Source organism: Herpailurus yagouaroundi, unplaced genomic scaffold, assembly GCF_014898765.1.
Source record: "Herpailurus yagouaroundi ecotype Mexico unplaced genomic scaffold, PumYag 191, whole genome shotgun sequence".
Lineage (NCBI taxonomy): Eukaryota > Metazoa > Chordata > Mammalia > Carnivora > Felidae > Herpailurus > Herpailurus yagouaroundi.
The window spans coordinates 10,480,223-10,506,561 of record NW_024412422.1 but is presented as its reverse complement, the minus strand read 5'-3'; the positions used below and the strand labels follow the sequence as shown (position 1 = coordinate 10,506,561).

At 43.9% G+C, this 26,339-nt stretch overlaps 1 protein-coding gene across 2 annotated transcripts in view; it reads left to right on the top strand.

Annotated features, from left to right (window-relative positions):
• The window catches only part of PTPN11 (protein tyrosine phosphatase non-receptor type 11), an 81,565-nt gene that overhangs the window by 15,583 nt on the left and 39,643 nt on the right, over nt 1–26,339 (top strand). For both annotated transcript variants that reach the window (XM_040443838.1, XM_040443837.1), the window contains exons 2-6: nt 5,746–5,868; nt 10,892–11,086; nt 13,109–13,301; nt 18,054–18,170; nt 18,853–18,966. In XM_040443838.1, the coding sequence (XP_040299772.1) occupies nt 5,746–5,868; nt 10,892–11,086; nt 13,109–13,301; nt 18,054–18,170; nt 18,853–18,966 (742 nt within the window). The remainder of the gene's footprint in view (nt 1–5,745; nt 5,869–10,891; nt 11,087–13,108; nt 13,302–18,053; nt 18,171–18,852; nt 18,967–26,339) is intronic.

The window sequence follows — 26,339 nt, the reverse complement described above, 5'->3', positions numbered from 1 at the left end:
CTTTCTTTCTTTCTTTCTTTCTTTCTTTCTTTCTTTCTTTCTTTCTTCCTTTCTTTTAATAACTTTAAAGGGATAATTCACATACCACAACAGTTCACCTATTTAAAGTATACAGTTCACTGGTTTTTAGTATATTCACATGCTGCATTACAATTTTAGGACATTTTCATTACTCAAAAAGAAACCCTGTACCTATTACCTGTCCCCCTTCTTTTTTTTTTTTTTAATGTTTATTTATTTATTTAGAGAGAGAACGAGAACAAGACGGGGAGGGGCAGGGAGAGAAGGAGAGAGAGAATCACAAGCAGGCTCCATGCTGTCAGCACTGAGCTCCATGTGGGGCTCAAACTCACGAACTGAGATCATGATGACCTGAGCCAAAATCAGGAGTCAGACGCTTATGTGACTGGGCCACCCAGGTGTCCCCCCCACCTCCCTCCCACCCCCTGCTTTCTAAAAGTTTGTTTATTTATTTTGAGAGAGAGATAATCCCAGGCAGGCTCTGCACTGTCAGCTCAGAGCCCAGTGTGGACCTTGAACCCATAAATTGTGAAATCATGACCTGAGCTGAAACTAAGACTTGGACACTTAACCGACTGAGCCACCCAGGTGCCCCTAGCTATCCCCCTTCTTAAAGCAAGCACTAAATCTACTTTCTGTCTCTGTGAATTTGCTTATCCTGGACGTTTCACATCAATGGAATCATACAACATGTGGCCTCTTGTGTCTGGTTTCTTTCATTTAGCAGAATATTTTCAAGGTTCATTCAAATTGTAGCATTTATCAGTGCTTCATCCTTTTAAATGACCGAATGATATTATGTTGTATGGATTCTCAGTTCTTTTTTTTTTTTAACGTTTATTTATTTTTGAGACAGAGCAAGAGATAGAGTGCAAGCAGCAGAGGGGCAGACAGAGGGAGACACAGAATCCGAAGCAGGCTCCAGGCTCCGAGCTGTCAGCACAGAGCCCGACACGGGGCTCGAACTCCCGAGCCATGAGATCATGACCTGAGCCGAAGTTGGACGCTTAACTGACTAAGCCACTCAGGCGCCCCCTCAGTTTGTTCTTAAAACAAACCTAAGAATTATTATTGCTATATTGTGGGTGATAAATCAGAAGTAGAAAGAACTTGCCCAGGTCACTGAGCTAGTGAGTGGTAGGGCTCAGTTGTGCACCTAGGTCTGTGTGATCAGAGCCCTCACCATGATGCTGCAGAAGTGTCCATGTCCTTAGTGCACGATTTATGACAGCTTTTCACCCTTGCTTTCTCTCTTTCACTGTTGTAAAACAACTCACATGGGGCCAATATTTGTCGAGAAGTCTCTTCAAAGTTCGTTTGCGTATCAGTGCCGGGACTCTACATTTAATAATTGACTTCTATTCCTGGGAGTATTGAATTAGTCTGTAAAGGTCCTGGGTAATTTGACTTCCGAAATTATTCTTTTTACCACAAATGTTGGTGACTTTTAGAATCCATGAAGGAAATCTTACTGGAAACTCAAAGAGGAATCCTCTGAAGTGGACGGCATTCATGGTGGACTTCGTTATTTGTGTGTCTTTAAAAACTTTTTTTTTTGAAATAACTTCAAATTTATACAAATCTTGTAAGAATGATACAACTTCTGTTTAGTTTTTACCCAGATTTGCCAGCTAGCATGGTATCACATTTGCCTCCCCCCATGTATATACACACTGTATGTCTAATTTCATTCTGAACCATTGGAGAGTAAATTACAAGCATGTTGTCTTGTTACTCTAAAATACGTCAGTGTGTTGGGGCGCCTGGGTGGCTCACTTGGTTAAGTGTCCAGCTTTGGCTCAGCTCATGATCTCGCGGTTTGTGAGTTTGAGCCCCGCCCGCGTAGGGCGCTGACAGCACAGGAGCCTGCTTCCGATCCTGTCTCCTTCTCGGCCCCTATCCCACTCATACGTGCTCTGTCTCTCTCTCCTTCTCTCTCTCAAAATAAATAAACATTAAAATAAAATAAAATAAAATACTTCAGTGTGCATTTCCTAAAAACATAGACATACATACAGTACACTTGTCAAAATCAGGAAATTTATATTATAATGATACCATTGAATTTCTACCTCCATCTGACCTTGTAGAATGTCACTCATTTGGGGTTTGTCTGATGTTCCTCGTAATTAGGTTAGATAATGCATTTTTTTTTTAATTTTTTTTTTCAACATTTATTTATTTTTGGGACAGAGAGAGACAGAGCATGAATGGGGGAGGGGCAGAGAGAAAGGGAGACACAGAATCGGAAACAGGCTCCAGGCTCTGAGCCATCAGCCCAGAGCCTGATGCGGGGCTCAAACTCACGGACCGCGAGATCGTGACCTGGCTGAAGTCGGACGCTCAACCGACTGCGCCACCCAGGCGCCCCTAGATAATGCATTTTTGATGGGAATATCACAGAAATGGCACTTGCATTTCTCCATGCATAATGTCAGGAGGCACGTGATGCCAGTTTAATCCATAACTGGTGATGTTAACTTTTATCTGTTGGTTAAGATAGTTATCTGTCAAATTCTCCACTGTGAAGTTTGTATCTAAAAATTTTTTTTTAATGTTTGTTTATTTATAAAAATTTTTTAATGTTTATTTTTGAGAGAGATGGACACACACACACACATACACACACACACACACTGACACAGAGTGTCAGTGGGGGAAGGGCAGAGAGAGAGGGAGACACAGAATCTGAAGCAGGCTCCAGGCTCTGAGCTCTCTGCAGAGCCTGACGTGGGGCTCGAACTCAAGAACCCGTGAAATCATGACCTGAGCCGAAGTTGGACACTTAACTAACTGAGCCATTCAGGCGCCCCTGAGTATTTTTTATTTGTTAATTAATAAGTAATTAATAAACATTTCATGGGGAGGTACTTTGAGTTGCTATAAACACCCTGTACTTCCTGAAATGTTCACCCACTAGTTTTAGTGCCTTGTGACAGTTCTTGCCTGACCTATTAATGTGACAGTTACCAAAAGGTGATTTCCTAATTCTGTTACTCCTGTATTTAATATATATCATTCTTTGTGCTTCTACTGCAAAGAGCTTTCCCTTTGTCCCCCTGTATTTGATTGCAGTTAAATATACATAACAGAAAATTTGTCACTTTAACCATTTTTTAAAACTTATTTTAACTTTTTTTAATGTTTATTTTTGAGAGAGAGAGAGAGAGACAGAGAGAAAGAGCGTGAGAAGGGGAGGGGCAGAGAGAGAGGGAGACTCAGAATCCGAAGCAGGCTCCAGGCTCTGAGCTGTCTGCACAGAGCCCGACGCGGGGCTCAAACCCACGGACTATGAGATCATGACCTGAGCCGAAGTCAGATACTCAACCAACTGAGCCACCCAGGTGCCCCTAAAACTTTCAAAAATATTGATTGATTGATTGATTGAGAGAGAGAGAGAGAGAGAGTGTGTGTGTGTGCTAGTGGGAGAGGGACAGAGAGAGGGAGACAGAGAATCCCGAGCAGGCTCTGCACTGTCAGTGCAGAGCACAACACGGGGTTCGATCTCATGAACTGTGGGATCATGACCTGAGCTGAATCAAGAGTCAGACGCTTAACCGACTGAACTACCCAGACGCCGCATCATTTTAATGATTTTTAAGTGACATTAAGCACATTGACATTGGTGGACAGCCACCTGCACCATCCATCTCCAGAACATTTTCATCTTCTCAACTGACACTCTGTGCTTGTTAAGCACTAACACTCCCATGTCCTCCTCCAGTTCCTGACAACCACCATCCTATTTTCTGTCTCTTTGGGTTTGACTACCCTAGGTGCATCATGGAGAGGTAGGGTCTTACAGTATATGCCCTTTTGTGACTGGTGTGTTTCACTCAACACAATGTCTTCGAGGTTCATCCGTGTTGTAGCGTGTGGCAGAATTTCTAACTTATCAAGGCTGAATTATATTCCCTTGATGTATATAATCACAATTTGTTGATCCATTCGTTCGTTGGTAGGCACTTGGGTTGCATCCACCATTTGGCTGTTATGAGTAGTGCTGCTATGAACATGTGTATACAAATATCTGAGTTCCTGCTTTTAGTTCTTTTGGGTATATACCCAGAAGTGGAATTTGGGTATATATGGTTAGTCCATACTTAATTTTTGGAAGAAACGTAATTAGTTAAAAAAAATTGAGATCCATATGGACTGTTAGGTTTCTTATTTTATTCAATGGTCTGTTTTCTATTAATATCATTTTTTATTTCAAAAAAAAGGTTAATGTGTATTTTTGAGACAGAGAGAGACAGAGCATGAGCAGGGGAGGGGCAGAGAGAGAGGGAGACACAGAATCTGAAATAGGCTCCAGGCTCTGAGCTGTCAGCACAGAGCCCGACGTAGCCCTCGAACTCACGAACTGTGAGATTGTGACCTGAGCTGAAGTTGGATGCTTAACTAACTGAGCCACCCAGATGCCCCAATATCGTTTTTTTAATTTTGAGGTACAAATTGTCTAATTTGGCAGGTATGAGTCCCTTTAAGCTGGCTCTTGTATTCTTTTGACATGTCCTCATTGGAGCTGGATACAGGAAGGTGTTCCAAATTCATCTTACTTTTAGTGCCCACAACTGGAATCAGCTTTTTCTCCAAGAAACCCGGTTCCTTTTGTTGGAGAAAAGTATTTAGAAACCATGATAAGGGGGCTGGTTATGCTGATGGCTACTGGGGTGTCATTGCTTCCGGGCCCTTTTAGAAGAAAGAGCTAGGAAAATATGTATGCATCATACATATGCACATACCTACACGGAAACCTACATCTGTATTTCTATAGTTATCTCTATATGTATGTTAAAAGCTAGAGTTTACATTACCTCCGCTTCTAATCTAACACCAGAGTTTATTTGGGCGTTCTCCCTGTCTATATGTATATTGCCTCTCCAACAGTGAGAAATCTGGCTCTCGTTATCCTCAGTATGTTTATTCATTAGTTTCTTTGTTTATTTCCTTGTGTAATTCCACTCCATGTATTCAATCTCCTGGACTGTCTTTTTGGGCTTTGGGCTTGGCTTAATATCCAAACCCCCAGCTCCGGTCCCACTGACCATGCCCCAGCCCCACCCATCGTGCTGGCAGGATGCTAGCTAGGCTCCTACCAAGAGGAAGTCAAGGGGGGTGGGAGTGACCAAGGAGAAGAGGGGGAAGAGGAAGGGAAGGTCTTGTTTTGTATTTTTGTAAAGATTTTTTTTTAAAGTTTATTTATTTGGGGGTGGGGAAGGGCAGAGAAAGAGGGAGGGGAGAATCCCAAGCAGGCTCTCCCTGTCTGCGCAGAGCCCAGTGTGGGGCTCAGTCTCACAAACTATGAGATCATGACCTGAGCTGAAATGAAGAGTCGGACGCTCAACTGACTGAGCCACCCAGGCGCCCCTTGTTTTTTATTTCTTTTTTTTTTTTTTTTTTTAAATTTTTTTTTTCAACGTTTATTTATTTTTGGGACAGAGAGAGACAGAGCATGAACGGGCGAGGGGCAGAGAGAGAGGAAGACAGAATCGGAAGCAGGCTCCAGGCTCCGAGCCATCAGCCCAGAGCCCGACGCGGGGCTCGAACTCACGGACCGCGAGATCGTGACCTGGCTGAAGTCGGACGCTCAACCGACTGCGCCACCCAGGCGCCCCATATTTCTATTAGCTGCTCTACCCCTAGGCATTTTCGGTGTGATGGTGTGGGAAGTGACAGAGTCCCTTGGTTTTCATGGCTCTCTCCATTTTTCTCTTGCTCAAGATGGTTTCACCCAAACATCACTGGCGTGGAGGCAGAAAACCTGCTGTTGACAAGAGGAGTTGATGGCAGTTTTTTGGCGAGGCCCAGTAAAAGTAACCCTGGAGACTTCACCCTTTCTGTCAGGTAAGTTGGAAGAAAAAGAGAACCCGGAAAGGGTGAGAAACGTTAAGACCACACCAGGACCGCTTGCTACCCTCCCTGAGAGTCTGAAGGGCTGCCTGCTGGCCCATGGCGAGGCCTGGCCCACGTGTCAGATGCGACTCGAGCCTGCTCACGGGCCTCAGGCGAGGCCTCCCGAGAGTGGGCGCGTGGGAATACAGCAGAAGGGGCATCATGATGGGCACTTCTTCTCCCCTGAGAGACCCCCGCGGGTGAGGTGAACAGACCGTCGTCACCGCCGCTTGGTCCGGGTTCCACACGTCCTGAACCTGGTTGCCTGCGTTTTCCCTTTTCCTTCTGTTGATTTCTTAATGGGAAAAATGCTTTTGAAGAGGTTCTTCAGATCACTTTTCTTTTTCAAGAAATAAAACATCACTGAGGAAGTTGTGGTCCCGTTTGTTCCCCTGCCCAGTCCCATCCCCTCCCTCTTTCCCCAGAGGAAACCGCCATCGAGAGGTTGGCATGTATCCTTCCTGAATGTGTTTTTATACTTGCACTGTCTTGCTGCTATTGTGAACAATATAAAGTTGGTTTGTGTGTTTTTAGAATTCACATACACAGGCCTTAGAATGTATCTATTATTCTGCAACTTCCTGTTTAAACTTTTTGAGGTCTGTGCTGGTACATAGAGATCTAATTATTAATTTTAATGTTGATGGCTATACTCAAATGTTGTGAACCTACCACAGTTTATCCAGTCCTCTGTTGTGGGACACTGAGTTGATTTTGTTTCAAATGTTTTGAACAGTATGGTCAACACATCTTACTTCCTTATTTGAAAATAGTAATAATAAAAGCAAAATCATAAGGCAGTAGCGTTACAGCTCCTGGAATAATCAAGAGTAAGGGAAATAAGTATATAAGAGAAGGTCAGTTTCTAGAAAAACCGTCCCACCTGCTCAAAGAGACCTGTAACAGTATGTTGGCCATACTGTTCAAAAAATGTAAAACAAACTGAAACCACTCCCACAATAGAGGGTTGGATAAACTGTGGTGGGTTTATTTAGGATCCCTTTGGGACTTGGGAAACCTCTTTTTGGCTTGGATTAGTTTTTGAGGAGCCCCCGTCGTTAACTTTTTCTTGTGTTTTAATACAAGGAATGGGTCTTCGTGAGTCCTCAGGGCTTGAATCAGCACGGACCTCTAACTTAAACGTTGTGTGATATTTGAGCTGTAAGAGTTTGTTTGGAGAGTATATGATGATCATGATGGTGACAGCAGACATGATTGAGGACTTGACATGTGCACCAGGCCCTTGTGCCAAGCACTCTACACATATCATTCTATTTAATTTTCCCAGCAACCTATGAATAAGTACCACAATTATCTTCATTTTACAGGTGACTAAGCTGAGACCCAGAGGTTAAGTTAGTAACCTAGTCTCGCAGCTACTCAGCGGCAGGACCGGGACTAGAGAATTGGTGGGATTTTTTTTTTTTTTCTCCTTGCCCCTCAACTTTTTATTTTGAAAAATTTCTGGCTTATAGAAACGTTGAAAGATGAATATGTGACCACCCACCTTCTCTTCACCTGCCAGCATGTTGTCATGTTTGTCCCTTCTGAGTGTGTGTTTGTGTGTCTAATTTTTTCCCCCTGAACCTTTTGAAAGCAAAGTGCAGATAATCAATGTATTTTTTACTTTGTTTTAAAACTTTTATTTTATTTTATTTTATTTTTTTTAATTTTTTTTTTCAACGTTTATTTATTTTTGGGACAGAGAGAGACAGAGCATGAATGGGGGAGGGGCAGAGAGAGAGGGAGACACAGAATCGGAAACAGGCTCCAGGCTCTGAGCCATCAGCCCAGAGCCCGACGCGGGGCTTGAACTCACGGACCGCGAGATCGTGACCTGGCTGAAGTCGGACGCTTAACCGACTGCGCCACCCAGGCGCCCCTGTTTTAAAACTTTTAAAAAGATTGTGATGTTAAATAATCCCTATACCCAACATGGGGCTCGAACTCACAACCTTGAGATCAAGAGTTGCTCGCTCCACTGACTGAGTCAGCCAGGTGCCCCTATTTTTACCTTTATTTTATTTTATTATTATTTTAAATTTACTTATTTTGAGTTGGTGTAATTGGGGGAGGGGCAGAGAGAGAGAGAGAGAGAGAGAGAAAGAGAGAGAGAATCCCAGCAGGCTCTGCACTATTACTGCACTGTTAGTGCAGAGCCTGATGTAGGGCTTGAACCCATGAATCATGAGATCACAATCTGAGCCAAAATCAAGAGTCGGATCCTCAGGTCTTGATCTCAGGGTCATGGGTTCGAGCCCGTCTTGGGCTCCACGCTGGTCAAGAGTCCTCCTTGGGAAACACAAAACAAAAAAACTTCAGTGTCTATGTCTGATAAACAAGAACATTCTCCTGTGTAACTACAGACTCAGTTATGAGGGGCGTGTGGGTGGCTCAGTTAAGTGTCTGACTTCGGCTCACGTCATGATCTCACGGTTCGTGAGTTGGAGTAGCACATCGGGCTCTGTGCTTGCTCTCAGCCCTTCAGGTCCTCTGCCCTCCTCTCTCTCCGCTGCTCCTCTGCTCACCTGCTCTCTCTCTCTCTCTCTCTCTCTCTCTCAAAAATAAACATTAAGGAAAGAAACTCCATATCTTGAAAAAAATCATTATTATAGGTAATACATTTTAACCTTGCTTCTATAATACCATCTAATATTCATATTCAGATTTCCCTTGCTATTTCAGTAATGGCTTTTGAAGTGATTGCAAGTGTCTGAGTCCCACCCCGTGTCCCATCTCGTGCCCCACCCGCCACCCCACACTAGATTCAGGAGGATCTAGTCAAGGATCATTCATTGCATTCAATTTTTATGTTTCTAGTCTCTCCTGACCTTTTCTTATTTTTCTCTCTCTTCTGGCTTTTTGGCCAGTCAGACCAATCATTTTGTAGGTTGTCCTTCAATCTCAATTTGCTGATCGTTTCCTCATTTTTAAATTCAGATGACACATCTTTGGCAAGTGCACCACAGGGGCAGTGTTCGGCCCGCCCCATTATCTCACAGTGGGAAGCACATGGGGCCTGCTTGTCCCATTTTTCAAGGCTGTTCAGTGTTGTGTTGTGTTGTTTTATTGTATTGTATTGTATTGTATTGTATTATATTGTATTGTATTGTATTGTATCGTATTTATTTTTGAGAGAGAAACAGAGAGAGAGAGAGAGAGCACGTACGAGAGAGCAGGGGAGGAGCAGAGAGAGAGGGAGAGAGAGAGAATCCCAAGCAAGATGTAGGGCTTGGACTCACGAACCATGAGATATCATGACCAGCGCTGAAATCAAGAGTACGATGTGTCACTAACTGAGCTGCTCAGGAGCCCCTTGGGGGTGTTCAGTTTAATCACTTGATTGAGGTGTTTGCCAGATTTTCCCATTGTAAAGGCACCTTTTTCTTTTTGTGATTATGAGTACATTTTTTTTTTAAATGTTTGTTTATTTTTTTGAGAGAGACAGAGACAGAATGTGAGTGGGTTAGGGGCAGAGTGAGAGGGAGACACAGAATCCGAAGCAGGCTCCAGGCTCCGAGCTGTCAGCATAGAGCCTGATGTGGGGCTTGAACTCAGGACCTGTGAGATCCTGACCTGAGCTGAAGTTGGACGCTCAACTGACTGAGCCATCCAGGCGCCCCTTTCTTTTTGTGATTAATAGGTGGTCTGTGAGATAGTTGTTTCTTTCTTTCTGTCTTTCTGTCTTTCTTTTTGTCTTTCTTTCTGTCTTTTTTTCTTTCTTTAACGATTTTTAAAAAAATGTTTATCTTGAGAGGGAGAAGAAGAGAGTGCAAGCAGGGGAGGGGGCAGAGGAGAGAGAGAGTCCCAGGCAGACTCAGAACTGACAATGGGGCTCAAATCCATGAACCCATGAACTGTGAGATTGTGACCTGAGCCTATACCAAGAGTCGGATGCTTAACTGACTGAGCCAGCCAGGTGCCCCAAAGATTTTAAGTAATCTCTACGCCCAGCATGGGACTCGAACTCACAACCCTGAGACCAAGTGTATACTCTCCCAGCTGAGCCAGCCAGGTATCCCCTGGCTTCTTTCTCTTAATGTAATGTTTTTGAGATTTGTTCGTGTCGTATGTATCAGTGTTGTTTTGTTTTGTTTTTAATTGCTGTGTTGTGTTCTTTTTTTTTTAAATTTTTTTTTCAACGTTTATTTATTTTTGGGACAGAGAGAGACAGAGCATGAACGGGGGAGGGGCAGAGAGAGAGGGAGACACAGAATCGGAAACAGGCTCCAGGCTCTGAGCCATCAGCCCAGAGCCCGACGCGGGGCTCGAACTCACGGACCGCGAGATCGTGACCTGGCTGAAGTCGGACGCTTAACCGACTGCGCCACCCAGGCGCCCCAGTGTTGTGTTCTATTGTATGAGTATACAACTATTTATCCAGTTTGATGCTAAATATTTGAGTTTCCAATATTTTTGTATTCCAAATAAGGCTACAATGAATATTCTTATACAAGTCTTTGATAGCCATACAGTTTCATTTTGTGGGGAGCAAAATACTTAATGAGTAGGTTTAGTAGATTACAAGATAGATGGATGTTTAATATATGCGTCTCGATTATTTAATGATGAGGAAAATTATTGTCACTTAATATATGCAGTTTGACAGGCCAGACTTTCAAAGATTTTATTTTTAAGTAATCTCTACATCCTATGGGGGGCCCGAACTCCCAACCCTGAGAGATCAAGAGCCACACACTCCACTGACTGACCGAGCCAGCCAGGTGCCCTCGATAGGTCAGACTTTGAACATAGAAGTTGTACAAGGGAAAGGAACCAATAAACAGAGCCCTTTGTGTTGAAATGGTTGACCACGTGGTCCTTTGACTCACTGCGTTTGTTACAGGAGAAATGTAAACTGGTTTCTTGGGTGTGTTTCCACGTTTAGGTGAAATCTGCTATTGAATTATGAGATCCATTTTTACTAGCGTGGCTCTTTACTAGTTTTCGTTTCTCCCCTAATGGACTATTTTAGAAGAAATGGAGCTGTCACCCACATCAAGATTCAGAACACCGGTGATTACTATGACCTGTACGGAGGGGAGAAGTTTGCCACTCTGGCTGAGCTGGTCCAGTATTACATGGAACACCACGGGCAATTAAAAGAGAAGAATGGAGATGTTATTGAGCTCAAATATCCTTTGAACTGTGCAGACCCTACCTCTGAAAGGTCAGTGACTTTTAGCGACTCCAGAGTCTGTGCGTCTCTCCCATGCTGTAGGTGTTCTCTGAATGCTTTGTGGTGGTTTGGCTCGATCTGTTGCTCAAGCTGTAACCTTTTCAAGTAAAGTTTTACCGAAGGAAGAAATGGGATCAGATTCCTTTCAGATCCCCCTTTTCTTGTAAAAGTGTCCATCAGTGTTCCTTACAGGGATCTCAGATTATTCCTGTATGTTCTTGGTACATGCGGTAATTTTAGGATTTTTGGACTTGAGCTGATAATCTTTTGAGAGTTAGGAGAGAAAAATGATAATGGAGATGCCAAAACAGCACCATTTCTCAGTAGTAGCTCCTGACCAGCTATTCAGCAATGCCGCCAACAGATGTCAGTTTAAGCTCAGAAGCCGAAAAGCAGAGAGCTCAGAGGGTCAGATTTTTCATCAGTTCTTTTATGTAGTATCCACAAATGTGGAGAATGACCTTGCTTAGAGGAAATTCCGTCATTTCAGAGATCTTCCCCCACCCCTGCTGCCTTGTGTTGGAACTAAGCTGATGAAAGCCAGGGCTTGACCTATTTTTATTGCTTTTATTGGTTTTCTACAGCCCCAGTCTCCTCTCTGACTCAGTACAAATTCAGGGTCTCTTAAGTAGGTTTGTATATTTTGTATCTTCAGGTAGGTTTCTTCAGTTTGCACCTCTTTGTATGCCGATAGTTTGTTTCTCCAGCTACCACTGTAGCTTCAAGCAAAAGGCTGTCAGCAACCTTAGTTTATCTCTAAATTTTACTCTGTTCAGTTGAGGGTGGATGAAAAATAACTCAAAGTATATTCCCCTAGTGATGAGCCATTAGTACTCTCTGCCATGATAGTGCTTGCCTTCTTACCAAGATTCTGAGGGAAAAAGCCACGTGATTAATATGACTAGGTTCAGATTTTTTTTAAGTTTGTTTTTTTATTTGAGTAATTTCTACCCCTAACATGGGGCTTGAACTCACAACCCTGAGATCAAGAGTCACATGCTCTTCTAACTGAGCCATCCAGGCACCCCATTAAGATGTTTAAAAATATATATATATTTTTTAATGTTTGTTTATTTTTGAGAGAGAGCTCAAGTGGAGGAGGGGCAGAGAGAGAGAGGGAGGGAGACACAGAATCGGAAGCAAGCTTCAGGCTCTGAGCTGTCAGGACAGAGCCCGACACGGAGCTCGAACTCAGAAACCATCATGACCTGAGCTGAAATTGGATGCTCAGCCGACTGAGCCACCCAGGTGCCCCAAGATGTTTTTTATAGTATCTGGGAGTACTATTGTCTCAGAGTCTGTCCTCTGATGGCCTACATCAGGACTCTGGAATGCTGGGTGAAAATGCAGGTTGCTGGGCCACCTTTGGACTTCATGTATCACTACCTCTGGTTGTGAGGCATGGGAATTCACATTTTTAACAAAATCCCTCACCCCTGCTCTAGAAGTTATGTGCATTAGGGTTTGAAATGATAGCCCAGTGTATGCTCCAAAGGTATTGACAGAAAACTTGGAGGCTGTTGAAAGTATTGGTTGGACATATTAAAACATTTGGAATGCTTCATTTATAATGAAAATCCTTTCTTATGTAATTTGCACATACCAAAGCAAGGGCAAACATTCAAATGATTTTCTGTTTCTACCATGATTTTCTCTTTTAATTTCTTTAAATGGTTGTGTTTAAATAGTTGATCCTTTTAGGGTAGGGCATGGAGAAATGACAAAATGCATTTTTAAAAGCTGGAGATGGAAACGAAAATAGGAAAGATTGAGGACATTTGTTTCCCAATGACTGTGGGCTCATTTAAAAAGTTGAATGGTTATTCTTAACATCTTTGCCATTTTTCCTTCCTGCTTGGGCTGCAAATTCTGCCTTGTGCGGGATTGACCAATCTCTTAGAGGACTGTGTCTGTTTTTTAATTGTTTAGGAGCTCGCTGTGTATGGCAGTTTTGTGAAAGAATGCTGTGAACTCATGGCAGAACCCAATTGATCTTCATTTAAAAAAATTTAGGTGGTTTCATGGACACCTCTCTGGGAAAGAAGCAGAGAAATTATTGACGGAGAAAGGAAAACACGGCAGCTTTCTGGTACGAGAGAGCCAGAGCCATCCTGGAGATTTTGTTCTCTCTGTCCGAACTGGTGATGACAAAGGGGAAAGCAACGATGGCAAGTCTAAAGTGACCCACGTTATGATCCGCTGTCAGGTAAAGCCGCACTTGAACTACGGGTCTGGCAAAAGGTCGTCTTTGGGTGACTTTTCTGCCAGCAGAAGACCGACATCACTTCCGACGTCAGATTTTCTTCGCTCGTTTAGTTACAGGCCGATATGCTTTTAGTACATTATTTATTATAATTGTTTCACCATTTCAGGACTTTGTTATTTACTTCCAGTCTACCTCTGGCAGATTAAATCCTGCCTCAGTGAATCACCTCTGCCCTGTACTATCGAATCTGTGTCTGCTTGGTTGCGGCTGGAGTCGGTCAGCCTCACTCTTCCACGGTTCTAAAGTGGTGACCTCGGTTCCTCCTTAGGACTATCACAGGCTGGCCTGCGACTGCCTTTGCCTTCATGTTACAGAGTTCCTGCATTCAGGCTCGGAGAATTGAACTCACTGTTTCTTGTTTTTAATGTGGTGATGGGACTAAGGAGGTGGATTCTTGGTCAACTATGTCAAACTTGGTTTTGACATAGTTTCTTAAATAGAAACTGTTCACTTACTGCTTCAGTTTTAAAATTACATAAATTCAGGGGCGCCTGGGTGGCTCACTTGGTTGAGCATCCAACTTCAGCTCGGGTTGTGATCTCACTGTTCGTGGGTTCGAGCCCCGTGTCGGGCTCTGTGCTGATAGCTCAGAGCCTGGAGCCTGATTTGGATTCTGTGCCTCCCTCTCTATCTGCCCCTATCCCGCTCATACTCTGTCTCTCTCTGTCTCAAAAAATAAACATTCAAGGGGCGCCTGGGTGGCGCAGTCGGTTAAGCGTCCGACTTCAGCCGGGTCACGATCTCGCGGTCCGGGAGTTCGAGCCCCGCGTCGGGCTCTGGGCTGATTGATGGCTCAGAGCCTGGAGCCTGTTTCCAATTCTGTGTCTCCCTCTCTCTCTGCCCCTCGCCCGTTCATGCTCTGTCTCTCTCTGTCCCAAAAATAAATAAACGTTGGGGAAAAAAAAAAATTAAAAAAAAAAATAAACATTCAAAAAAAAATGTTTTTAATTACATAAATATTTTAAAAAACAGCTTTATTGAGGTACAACTCACATACCATGTAATTTCGCCCTTTTAAAGCAGTTAGTGGTTTTTGGTATGTTCACATACGATGCAATCACCGACACTAATTCCAGAACCTTTTCATCACCCCGAAAAGAAACCTTGTGTCCATTCCCAGTCACTCCCCATCATTTCCCCTCTCTCCAGCTCTTGGCAACCACTAATCTACTTTTCGTTCTCATGGATTTGCCTATTTTAGATGTTTCGTATAGGTGGAATTATGTAACATGGCTTTTGTGTCTGGCTTCTTATACTTTGCATAATGTCTTCAAGGTTTATCCATATTGTCCTGTGTGTCAATAAACTCTATTGTCAAATATTCCATTGTGTGGTTAGAGTAGATTTTGTTTTTGTTTTTTTTTTTCAACGTTTTTTTATTTTTTTTTATTTTTGGGACAGAGAGAGACAGAGCATGAACGGGGGAGGGGCAGAGAGAGAGGGAGACACAGAATCGGAAACAGGCTCCAGGCTCTGAGCCATCAGCCCAGAGCCCGACGCGGGGCTCGAACTCCCGGACCGCGAGATCGTGACCTGGCTGAAGTCGGATGCTTAACCGACTGCGCCACCCAGGCGCCCCAAAACAATTTTATTTTTTGAGAGCGCAAGAGCGAGCAGGGAGGGTCGGAGAGAGAGACAGAGCGAGAACCCCAAGTGGTCTCTGCAGTGCTAGCGCAGAGCCTCAGGCGCGGCTCAGACTCACAGACTGTGAGATCGTGACCTGGCTGAAGTCGGACGCTTAACCGACTGCGCCACCCAGGCGCCCCTAGAGTAGATTTTGTTTATCCGTTAAAAATGGATGGGCATTTTAGCTATTGTGAATAATGCTGCCGTAAACATTTGTGTACGGGTTCTTGTGATATTCTCTATTTGATGAGACAACATCCTCCCATTTTCTTTTAATTTATAAAGTAAGTTTTCTTTAGTTCTTTGGACATATTTATACTCGCTGATTTCAAGTCTTTATGTGGGCTTTTTCAAGGACAGTTTCTATTATTAAGTGTTCTCCCCTCCCCCATGTTTGGTCCGTACTTTCCTGTTTCTTTGCATGTTTCATATTTTTTTTTTTGTTTGCAACTAGACATTTTAAGTGATACAGTGTGAGGACTCTGGAAATCAGACGCCGGCTTTTCCAGGGTTTGCTGTCGCTACTTTTTTATTGTTGCTGTAGTTGTTACTCTTTCTGTGTTCCATGATTTTCCTGTATTCTTTGCTATGTGTAGCCACTGAAGTCTTTGCGTGGTTAGTCTCCTAGCCTTTACCGGGGGCAGGGGGAGAGCAGGGAGGGCTCTGTGTGTGTGGGTGTGTGTTGGGGCATACTTTGAGCGCTCTGGCCGATTCCAACTCTGGCTTAGCCTTCACCTTCTGTTTGTGCATAACCTCAAGGTCAACAAGAGGTAAAGATAAGGGATTTCTTGGATCTTCCCTACGCTTCACACAGCCCTGCACAGCCACATAGCCCTCTGGATTCTCAAGAATATGTTACAGGTGTTGTTGTTGTTGTTTTTAACTTTTGATTTAAATTCGAGTGAATTAACATACAGCGTAATAATTAGTTTCAGGTGTACAATATAGTGATTCGACACCTCCGTGTAACACCTGGTGCTCATCACAACAAGTGCACTCCTTGATCCCCATCACCTATTTTAACCTTTCTCCCCACCCACCTCCCTTCAGGTAACCATCAGTTTGTTCTCTACAGTTAAGAGTTTGTTTCTTGTTTTGCCTCTCTATGTTAGAGGTTTTCCAAGCCCTATGTGGACATCACCCAGATTTTCCTTTTTCCGTTTTGGTCAGTCTCTTATTTGCTTTAACTGGTTGGTATTGCTGCCTCAGGCTGCTCTGATATTAAACAGTTGCTGCTGATTGTTTTTGGCAGATCCCCTGAAGACAGGGCTGAGTGAACTCTAAGTCAGGTCAAGTAAACATAAGCTCTGAAAACAGGGCTTTTCCAGGGAGCTGCTAAGCAGGCCCAATACAGGTATATCTCAGAGATATTATGGGTTCAGTTCCAGACCACTGCAGTAAAGTGAATATTGCAACAAAGCAAGTCAAATGAGTTTTTTGGGTTTCCCTGTGCATATAAAAGTTCTGTTTATTCTATACTGTATCTTATTCAGTGTACAGTTGCAGTATGTCTAGAAAACAACGGACAACAAACCTTAATTAAAAAATGCTTTGTTGCTAAAAACACTAAGCATCATCTGAGCTTTCAGGAAGTCATAATCACTGATCACAGATCTCCGTGACACATATAGTAATAATGAAAAAGTGGAAACATCGGAAGAATTACCAAAACGCGACACAGAGACACAAAGTGAGCAAATACTGTTGGAAAAATGGTGCCAATAGACTTTCTGGATGCAGGGTTGCCACAAACCTTTAATTTGTAAAAAATAACGTATCCGCAAAGCGCAAAGCACAAAGCACAGTGAAGTGAAGTGCAATAAAGCAAGGTGTGCCTGCAGGGAATATTCTCCGGGGATAGGTCCCTTGAGAGGGTTCCAAATCCATTCTGTCCCCTCTGGCTATGCTGTGTTGCTGGCTCTCGCAGCTACTGTGGTTATGAGGCTGTTGGTTTTCAAGGCTACTGAAAGAGAGAGGTGCATGGGAAGAGAGGGCAAGTTAGAATGCCACGGTTTGCTCCTTACCAAGATTCAATCATTTTTCTCAAATAAATGTTCCTTGGACTGGTGCAAGTCCTTGGTTAATTTTCAGAGTTCTGAAGAAGTCGGTGACAGTTTTTACCAGTATTTTTGTTGCTTTTATGGAAGAATGGATTTTCAGAGGTCTGTCCTTTGTCATTCTGAAAGTGCTTCTCCCCCTCCCCACCGCAGTTTTATTTTATTTTATTTTTTTTAATTTAAAAAAAAAATTTTTTTTTTCAACATTTATTTATTTTTGGGACAGAGAGAGACAGAGCATGAACGGGGGAGGGTCAGAGAGAGAGGGAGACACAGAATCGGAAACAGGCTCCAGGCTCCGAGCCATCAGCCCAGAGCCTGACGCGGGGCTCGAACTCCCGGACCGCGAGATCGTGACCTGGCTGAAGTCGGACGCTTAACCGACTGCGCCACCCAGGCGCCCCCGCAGTTTTATTTTTAAATAAAAGATCATACCCAGACATCTTCATATTTAATTTTTGGGGTTTTGCATTTTCTGAGTTTAACTGTTTTCCTGTTGTTTCCCTGAAGTCGCCTATTCTGATCTTTTTGTCAGAGAAAATTTCCTGGTCTCTGTTTATAATTTCCCTTTTAAAGTTTCATTAGAAGAGGAAAATAGAGACATGGGTGTTGGGGCTTCAGTGCTGCCTAGCCAGCCTTGGAGTTTGTTGCATTTCAGAGAGAGATTGTTATTTACCTTCTCTTCAGCAGCCTGCCGTATGGTTGCTTAGCCTAGAGTGTAAGTAAATAGTAAATAATGCTGTTTTTCGTTTCTTTAACCTACTTAGTTAACGTATGAAGGGGAGGCTTTTGTGCCCCTGGTGCTGAGGGATACTTAGATCTCACACCCCACGGTGAGCTCTTTCCTATTGAGTCTGCCTTTCCTGTTCCATCATCCTTGCTCTCTCTCCTTTGTACTACGACAGCCATTTTTTCTTTGGGGGAGAGTCAGTCTCTGTACTTCGGCTGGGAAAAATAATAATTTGACGTAAAGGTAATAGGATTTTTTTCTTTTTTTTGGTCTTGAAAGGAACTGAAATATGATGTTGGTGGAGGAGAACGGTTTGACTCTTTGACAGATCTCGTGGAGCATTACAAGAAGAACCCCATGGTGGAAACATTGGGCACAGTGCTACAACTCAAGCAGGTGAGAATATTAGAAAGCTAAAGCTTCATCTCCTTACGGAGTTTAGAAAATCCTGATACAGAATATTCTAAATATACAGAAGTAGAATAGTATCATGGACCTCCATACACCCATCACCCAGCTTCAATTGTGATCAACTTAAAAATCTTGTTTCATTGTTACCGCACTCCACTGCTCTTCCCCTGGGGTATTTGGAAACGAATTCCAGGTATTATGTCATTTCCATGATACCTCCAGGTGTATCTCTAAAAGGCTTTATGGAGTTTCTAAGGCAAGCTTTTACCAAGTGTTCGTTCTAGGCCTCCCTTTGGTTTACTTTGAGTGATTACACTTACTCCCTTTGCAGTTACTGCTACTTCAGAGTTCCCTCTTAGCACCTAGTGGCAAATTATATCATCTCCCCAAATAATGTTGGGATCGATTTCTGAAGAAAAATAGGTTTGAATTTATATCAGCAGAGTAAAGTGTGTGTGGGGATTGAAGAAAGATACATTTTCTGACAAAACAGAAAAGTGAAACTGTATTTGAAAACTTTTGTTGTGAATTACTATATCCTTTGAATTTCCTGTCCTTGCCTTACAAATATCAAGATGGAACTCTTTTTTTTTTTTTTTTTGGTATTAACACTTTTTTTTTTTAATAATACTTTATTCATTTCACACCAACTGCTGAATTTGATTAGCCCCTCAACACAACACGCATCAATGCTGCTGAAATAGAAAGCCGGGTTCGAGAACTAAGCAAATTAGCTGAGACCACAGATAAAGTCAAACAAGGCTTTTGGGAAGAATTTGAGGTAAGTTATTTTAAAAAAATTTTTTTTTTTGCATGAGTTATTAAATCCTATTTTTAATGAGAGAGAAGTTGGCCCTGTATTTGGAATTGGATCTGAAAGAATTGAATCTGTGCTCTTTCTTAATTCAGCCATTGATTGACATGGAACAAGTTGCTGAGGGGGCTTCTCTGAAATAGAAGGGCATTGTGTTCTGGGAGAAGGGAGTTGGCAGTTAATATTAAACGGATGAGCCAATAGCTCCATTTGGCTCTTTTGGTTTGGACTGCTGGCAAAAACCCAGAAAAACAAAAGGATCTAATTCCTTTGGAAGATTTCCAGCATTGGCTGGCTTCTTTAGAGAGAATCTATAGCCTTATTGCAGTGAATAAGTGAAAGTGAAATACCTCATGGTGGTTTTAATTTGGGAGTTGACATTTATAACTTTGGGAAGTGAACCGATTTCTTTCCTGAAACCAACTTGGGTAGGAGAATGTCCCCAGAGGGAATGTGCTATGTTCCTGTTTTACTCTGGTATGTCACTTACCAATTCACATTGTGATCGTGTTCTCTCTCCTCTCACCCATTTGATTGAAAACTTCCTCAAAAACAAGGATCATACCGTACTTACTTTCATAGTTACCCCTAGCATGTGGCACAGTGCCTAGAACACAGTAGAAACTCCATAAATAATTGTTGAATGGGTATTTACATTTATCTAATGTTTGTGTCACTTTATTATTACTATTCTGTTTATGGTAATGATGGACTATTACTTTCTGTAGGACTTTTAGAATCAATAAATGTGGAACAAATGAATGGCCGCATGAAGTGGCTACAGGTCAGATCAGCTTATTGAGATAGACTTTATTTCCATTTTACAGAGGAGGAGCCTGAGGCTTGGGGAGGTTAAGTAAACCGTCCAGCACCATACCACAAATACCGATTGCACCGCAGCGCTGAGGTTGGGTGCAGAATAGAACAGTCACAGTCCCCGCTCCACATTGCTGAACAGGAACTTGAACTCAGCTTTATTTTTTCATACCAGGCATTGGACTTATTGCCCAGGACACTATGTCGAACAAGATGGACAGGGTTTCTGTCTTTAAGGAGCTTCTAGTTGAGGGGCACCTGGGTGGCTCAGTCAGTTGAGCATTCGACTTCGGCTCAGGTCATGATCTCGTGGTTCGTGAGTTCGAGCCTCACCTCGGGCTGGCTGCTCTTGGCACAGAGCCTGCTTCAGATCCTCTGTCTCCCTCTCTCTCTGCCCCTCCCCCACCAGCGTACTCTCCGAGATACATAAAAACGTTAAAAAAGAAAAAGGGACCTTCTAGTTAAGAGAGGGAAGCCGGTGATGAAGGGCATCACTGAGAAACTGATGATCAGCATAATGACTCAGATTAAAAAACAGTGTTTTTTAATGTTTGTTTATTTTTGAGAGAAAGAGCGAGCAGGAGAGGGGAAGAGAGAGAGGGAGACACAGAATTTGAAACAGGCTCCAGGCTCTGGGCTGTCAGCGTAGAGCCTGACGCTTGGCTTGTAATCATGAACTATGAGGTCGTGATCTGAGACAAAGTCAGACGCTTAGCCGACTGAGCCACCCAGATGCCCCCAGAATTTTTTTTTAATGTTCGTTATTTATTTTTGAGAGAGGGAGCACAAGTGTGGACAGGACAGAGAGAGAGAGGGGGGGAGACAGAGAATCCGAAGCGGGCTTCAGGCTCCAAGCTATCGGCACAGAGCCCGACATGGGGCTTGAACTCACGAACTGTGAGATCGTGACTTGAGCTCAAGTCGGACACTTAACGGACTGAGCCACCCAGGTGCCCCAATCAGTCAGAATTTTTAAATCTCAAGCCCACTGCTTTCTTCCCTGTGTCCCACCAGCGGCGAAAATAAAGAGCAGCATTTCTGGTCATTTAATTCCATTCACTTGTTTTCCTTCATTTCATGTAGTCTTTATAAAGCCTCATGAGATAGGCGGGATGAGTACAGAAATTGGAATGGCAAACCTATGTTTCCAAAGTTTTTATTATGCAAAATTTCATATCTATACAAGAGCAGAGGGCAGAGTATAATCACAGCAATATGTCTGTCACCCAGCATTGACAGTTGTTGATATGTGGCCAGTCTTTTTTTTTTTTTTAAAGTAGACTCCATGCCCGGTGTGGAACCCAACAATGGGGCTTGAATTCACGACCCTGAGACCAAGACCTGAGCTGAGATCAGGAGTCAGACACTTAACCAACTGAGCTGCCCGGGTGCCCTGTGGCCAGTCTTTTTTTAACTCCTCCCCACTGCCTCCCCCTGCCTTGGCTTATCTTGAAGCAAATCCCAGGTGTTTTTTCATCTGTAACTATTTCATTTCAAAAGATCATAACTAGAGTACCATGCTCACGCTTAAAATTATTAACAGTAATGCCTTAACATTATGGATATCAGTCACTGCTCACGTTTTCCTGATCATCATGCGTACACATGTGCACACACATGCAGTTTGTTTGAACTAAGAAGTGCTTTTTCCTACTTGATTAAGAAACAATGTTGAGGGGCGCCCGGCTGGCTCAGTCCGAAGAGCATATAACGCTTCATCTCGGGGTTGTGAGTTCGAAACCCACATTGGGTGTAGAGATTACTTAAATAAATAAAACTTAAAAATTTTTTTTTGAATGTACTATATAAAATAGATGTGTATAAAGAACCCCTGTGCATCATTATCAACGTTGCCAGTTATCCCTGATACCGTGTTATTTTATTTGTAAATACTTTGGTATCTATGGAATTTTTAAAAATTTATATTTTAGTTAATATACAGCACAATATTGGTTTCAGCAGTAGAATTCATTGATTCTTCACTTAAATACAACACACCCACTACTCATCACAAGTGCCCTCCTTGGTACCCATCACCCATCTAGCCCATCTCCTGCCCACCTCCCTCCATCAACCCTCAGTTTGTTCTCTATAGTTAAGTCTCTTGTGGTTTTTTTCCCTCTCCCTTCCCCCATACGTTCATCTGTTTTGTTTCCTAAGTTCCGCATATGAGTGAAACCATATGATATCTATCTTTCTCTGACTGATTTATTTCACTTAGCATCATACACTCTAGTTCCATCCACGTTGTTGCAGATGGCAAGATTTCACTCTTTTCGATGGCTGAGTAATATTCCAGTGTGTGTGTGTGTGTGTGTGTGTGTGTGTGTGTGTGTGTACACATATATCTACACACACACACACACACACACACACACCACATCTTCTTTATCCATTCATCAGTCGATGGACATTTGGGGCTGTCTCCATAGCTTAGCTATTGTTGATAATGCTGCTATAAACATTAGGGTGCATGTACCCCTTTGAATCTGTATTTTTGTGTCCTTTGGGTAAATACCTCATGGTGCAATTGCTGGATTGTAGAGTCGTTCTGTGGAATTCTTTTTTTTTTTTTTTTTTTTTAAATCTTAGATCCTTTAAGAAGGGTTTAAGGTTTTGTTTTTTTTTTAATTTTTTAATTTGAAAGAGAATGAGCGCGTGTGCAAGCAGAGGAGGGAGCAGGGGGAGGGAGGGAAGGAGGGAGAGAGGGGGAGAGAGAGAGAGAGAGAGAGAGAGAGAGAGAGAGAGAGAGAGAATCTTAAGCAGGCTCTATGCTCAGCACCGAGGCCAGTGTGGGGCTCTAACCCACAAACCATGAGATCATGACTTGAGCTGAAACCAAAAGTCGGACGCTTAACTGACTGAGCCACCAGGCACCCCGGTCGTGAGCTGTTTTTTTAATCTATATCCTTGTTCATTTTACATTTTATTTATTCATTCATTCATTCGTTCATTCATTCAGAGAGCAAGCTGGGGAGAGGGGTAAAGGGGGAGAGAGAGAATCTCATGCAGGCTCCACACTCAGCACAGAGCCCGACATGGGGCTCGTCTCGCGACCCCGGGATCATGACCTGAGCCAAAATCAAGAGTCAGACGTTCAACCGACCGAGCCACCCAGGCACCCCGTTACACATTCTCTTAAAATGGTAGCTGAGGCGATCATTCGTCCACACCACTTTTCCTTCACAGTGGCAATGAACTTTAAAAAAAGTGACAGCAGTGAGGTGGGTGTCTGTTGCCCGGTGGGTTCTTGAACACTAACGTCACTTAGGCAGTGCTTAGGGATACAAAGTCAGACCTTCCCGGAAAGCTTGTGGCATCAGGGGTGTTGCTCATGATCCTGTCGGTGGGGTCAAGATGTGACCTTAGAATAGCTCCTAGCGTGACTTTCCTGGCCTTGGAAAAAGAAGGTTGCTTCTAAATGCTGACCTGATAGTTTCGCTGTGACATCTCAGATTCAGGTAATCTTTTATACATTATTAACAACAAAGCCGGTGAACCGGCTTTTGGGAAAAATGGAAAAAAACAATATCATGTCTGTTCTCCATAGAGGTCAGGCTGATCTCATAAATTGTCATTCGCTAAATCAGAGCACAGGACTAACGTTTCATCTGATGACAGCTGAAACCAGACCTAAACAGCTGGTGACCTGCTTTCTGGGTCTCTTAGGTATCTGCTTCTCAAATCCAGTTAATTTTAAAAAACACCCTTTGTTGTTTTTTAAGTTCATTCATTTTGAGAGAGAGCATGAGCAGGGGAGAAGCAGAGAGAGGGAGTGAGAGAGTCCCAAGCAGGCTTCGAACTCTCAGCACAGAGCCCGACACAGGGCTTGATCTCACCACCCGTGAGATCATGACCTGCGCCGCAACCAAGAGTCAGATGTTTAACCAACTGAGCTACCCAGGCCCCCCCCCCCCCCCAATTGCCCTTTAAGGTTGGGGCCTGGGGAATACAGCTCAGAACAGAACCAAACCATTATAGAAACCAACTAGATATGTGGAAGCAGAGACTCATTACAATCTAAACCCTCTGAAACTGAAGTTGGATCCCAACAGCAAGGCATTATTCTCTTGGCACTTGTACTTCAGTTGTTTCCCGGGAGGTGATAATTTGGGATCAGTTCCTTCTTACCAAGGACTCTGATGCTCTCTACGGTGAGCCAGAGCTCTGAATGACAGCTGTGTCTTGTTGTGGCCCGTAAAGTTCCGTGTGTCCTTTCGGGTACGTTCCCCCAGAAGACACTTACGAGTTCCTTCTGCGTTTGACGCATCTTAAATACAAAGTCTCTTGGGAAGCTGCTCGATTCTTCTCTCCTTGGCCTCTGAAATGAATTCGGGTTGTTGGTCTTCTTCTAGGATGTGTTGTAGGATGAAGACACTGTGACCCCAAGTCTGACTTTTTCCTAGAGGCTTCCCATTCTTGATCTGTGTAAACATCTTACGTCTCTTGCGTGTCTCTGCTTATGAATGTGAGGAGGAGGATGGTTCTAGCTTTGCTGGGATGAAGTAAGGTTCTGAAGTGAGACACTTGCTACGTAAATGAAAAGGCAGGTTATGATCTTATGATTCTGTGCCTGTGCTGTGCGTTACCTGAAACCTGAGCTCAGCCCTGAACATCTCGGCGAGGTACGTATCGCACGGCCGCATTGATAGAGTGTTTGCACGCTCTCTCAGCCTGTTCTTCTCTTTGGAGTCCTCTAGGCCTGGGCTGCCCAGGGGACACTGGGCTGCACCTTGACGCTGCATCTGACTGCGGGACCCAAGTGGTGGGTGGAAATCTTGCTGTTGGCAGTCCTTTGGCCTCCAGTCTCTCCTTTCTCCCTCCTCCGTCTTGCTGCCTCTCTGTGTCCAGTCTGCCTGCTCTCCACACACCTGCTTCATCCTTTTCCTTGAGCAGATTCCTCTGCTTCCTGACTTACAAACCTTCCTTCTGGCCCCTTGCAGACATTGAAACTAGCAACTTCGTACAAAGTCTAGGATTCTCATGGGCTCAGATGCCATCCATCTTGGTCTGAGGAGAGTACCAAGGACACGATCACTTGGAACAACTGTGTCTGGAGGGGAAAGCAGTTGTTAGAGATGAGTGTTGTCGGGAGTCGGGCAGACGTCCTGAAAATATTTCCCCCAAACAGGAGACGCTGGTGGTGGCACGATGTATTCATTTTCTTCATTCGCCAAGTAGTTATTAAGCACAGACTCCAGGCCGGGTTCTCTTCTAGGGTCTGGGGATGCGGCAGGAAACAAATAAAAGTCATTATCCTTATGGAGCTTTATGGCCAACGGGGAGACACAGTAAAACAAAGAAACGAGTGAATGTTTGTTGCGGGAGAGGGTGATACGTGCTATAGAGAAAATAAAGTAGGGCCAGAAAGGAAGGGCGTGCTGATGGGGTCATTACCATTTTACTCAGGTCTCTCTGATGCAGTGGTACTCGAGCAGAGAGTTGAAGGACATAAGGGAGCGGGCCATACAGATAACCTCAGGAAGAGCATTCCAGGCAGAGAGGACAACGGCGCAGAGGCCCTGAAGTGGGAACGTGGAGTGTGCGTGCACGTTGCACCATCAGCAAACAGTACTGTCGGAGAGGAGCAGGCAGAAGGGGAATGTGGGTGGAGTGACACAGAGGAGCGGGATGACACGGGGTCCGTGGGCCCATGGGTCCGTGTAGCAGCATTGGCTTTTACTTGGTGACAGAGTGTGAGGAGGGTTCTGAGCACAGGAGGGATGTGATCTTGCTGGCTGCCGCATGGAAGGCTTTCTGCAAGGGGGACATAGAGGCAGGGAGACCCGCAGAGAGGCACATCACAGGAGCCAGAGCAGGTAAATGGGAGTGGCTTGGTTCAGGGTAGCAGCCGTGGAGGTGGTTGGGTTCTCGAGATATTTTGAAAGTAGAGTCAACGCATCGTGTGGTTAAGGCAGAGCTGAGGCAAGGATGTGGCGAAGGTTTTTGGCTCGAGCAGTTGGTAGGATAGAGTCATGGTTTACCTAGACGGGGAGGCTGGGAGGAATGGGTTTGAGGGCAGGTGATCAACTTTCATTATGGACTTGTTAAAATTTGAACTGGTAGACATCTGATGGCGGTGCGATTATTCATATGGTGTTATGGGTGGGATTGTACTAGAACGTTCCTTTTTCTTTTTTTTTTCAACTTTTTTTTTGGGGGGGGACAGAGCGAGACAGAGCATGAATGGGGGAGGGGCAGAGAGAGAGGGAGACACAGAATCGGAAACAGGCTCCAGGCTCCGAGCCATCAGCCCAGAGCCCGATGCGGGGCTCAAACCCACGGACCGTAAGATCGTGACCTGGCTGAAGTCGGACGCTTAACCGACTGCGCCACCCAGGCGCCCCTAGAACGTTCCTTTTTCATTTCACCTTACTAACACTCCTCAGTTCCCAGCCTCAGGATCATTTTCTCAGGGAAACCTTCCTGGATCCCCGTGCCCGTGCCTGGATGGGTTCTTGTTACAGGTGCACTAGCAGCAGCCCTTTCCTTCATACTACCTGCTCTCCTTGGAGTTCATGGGC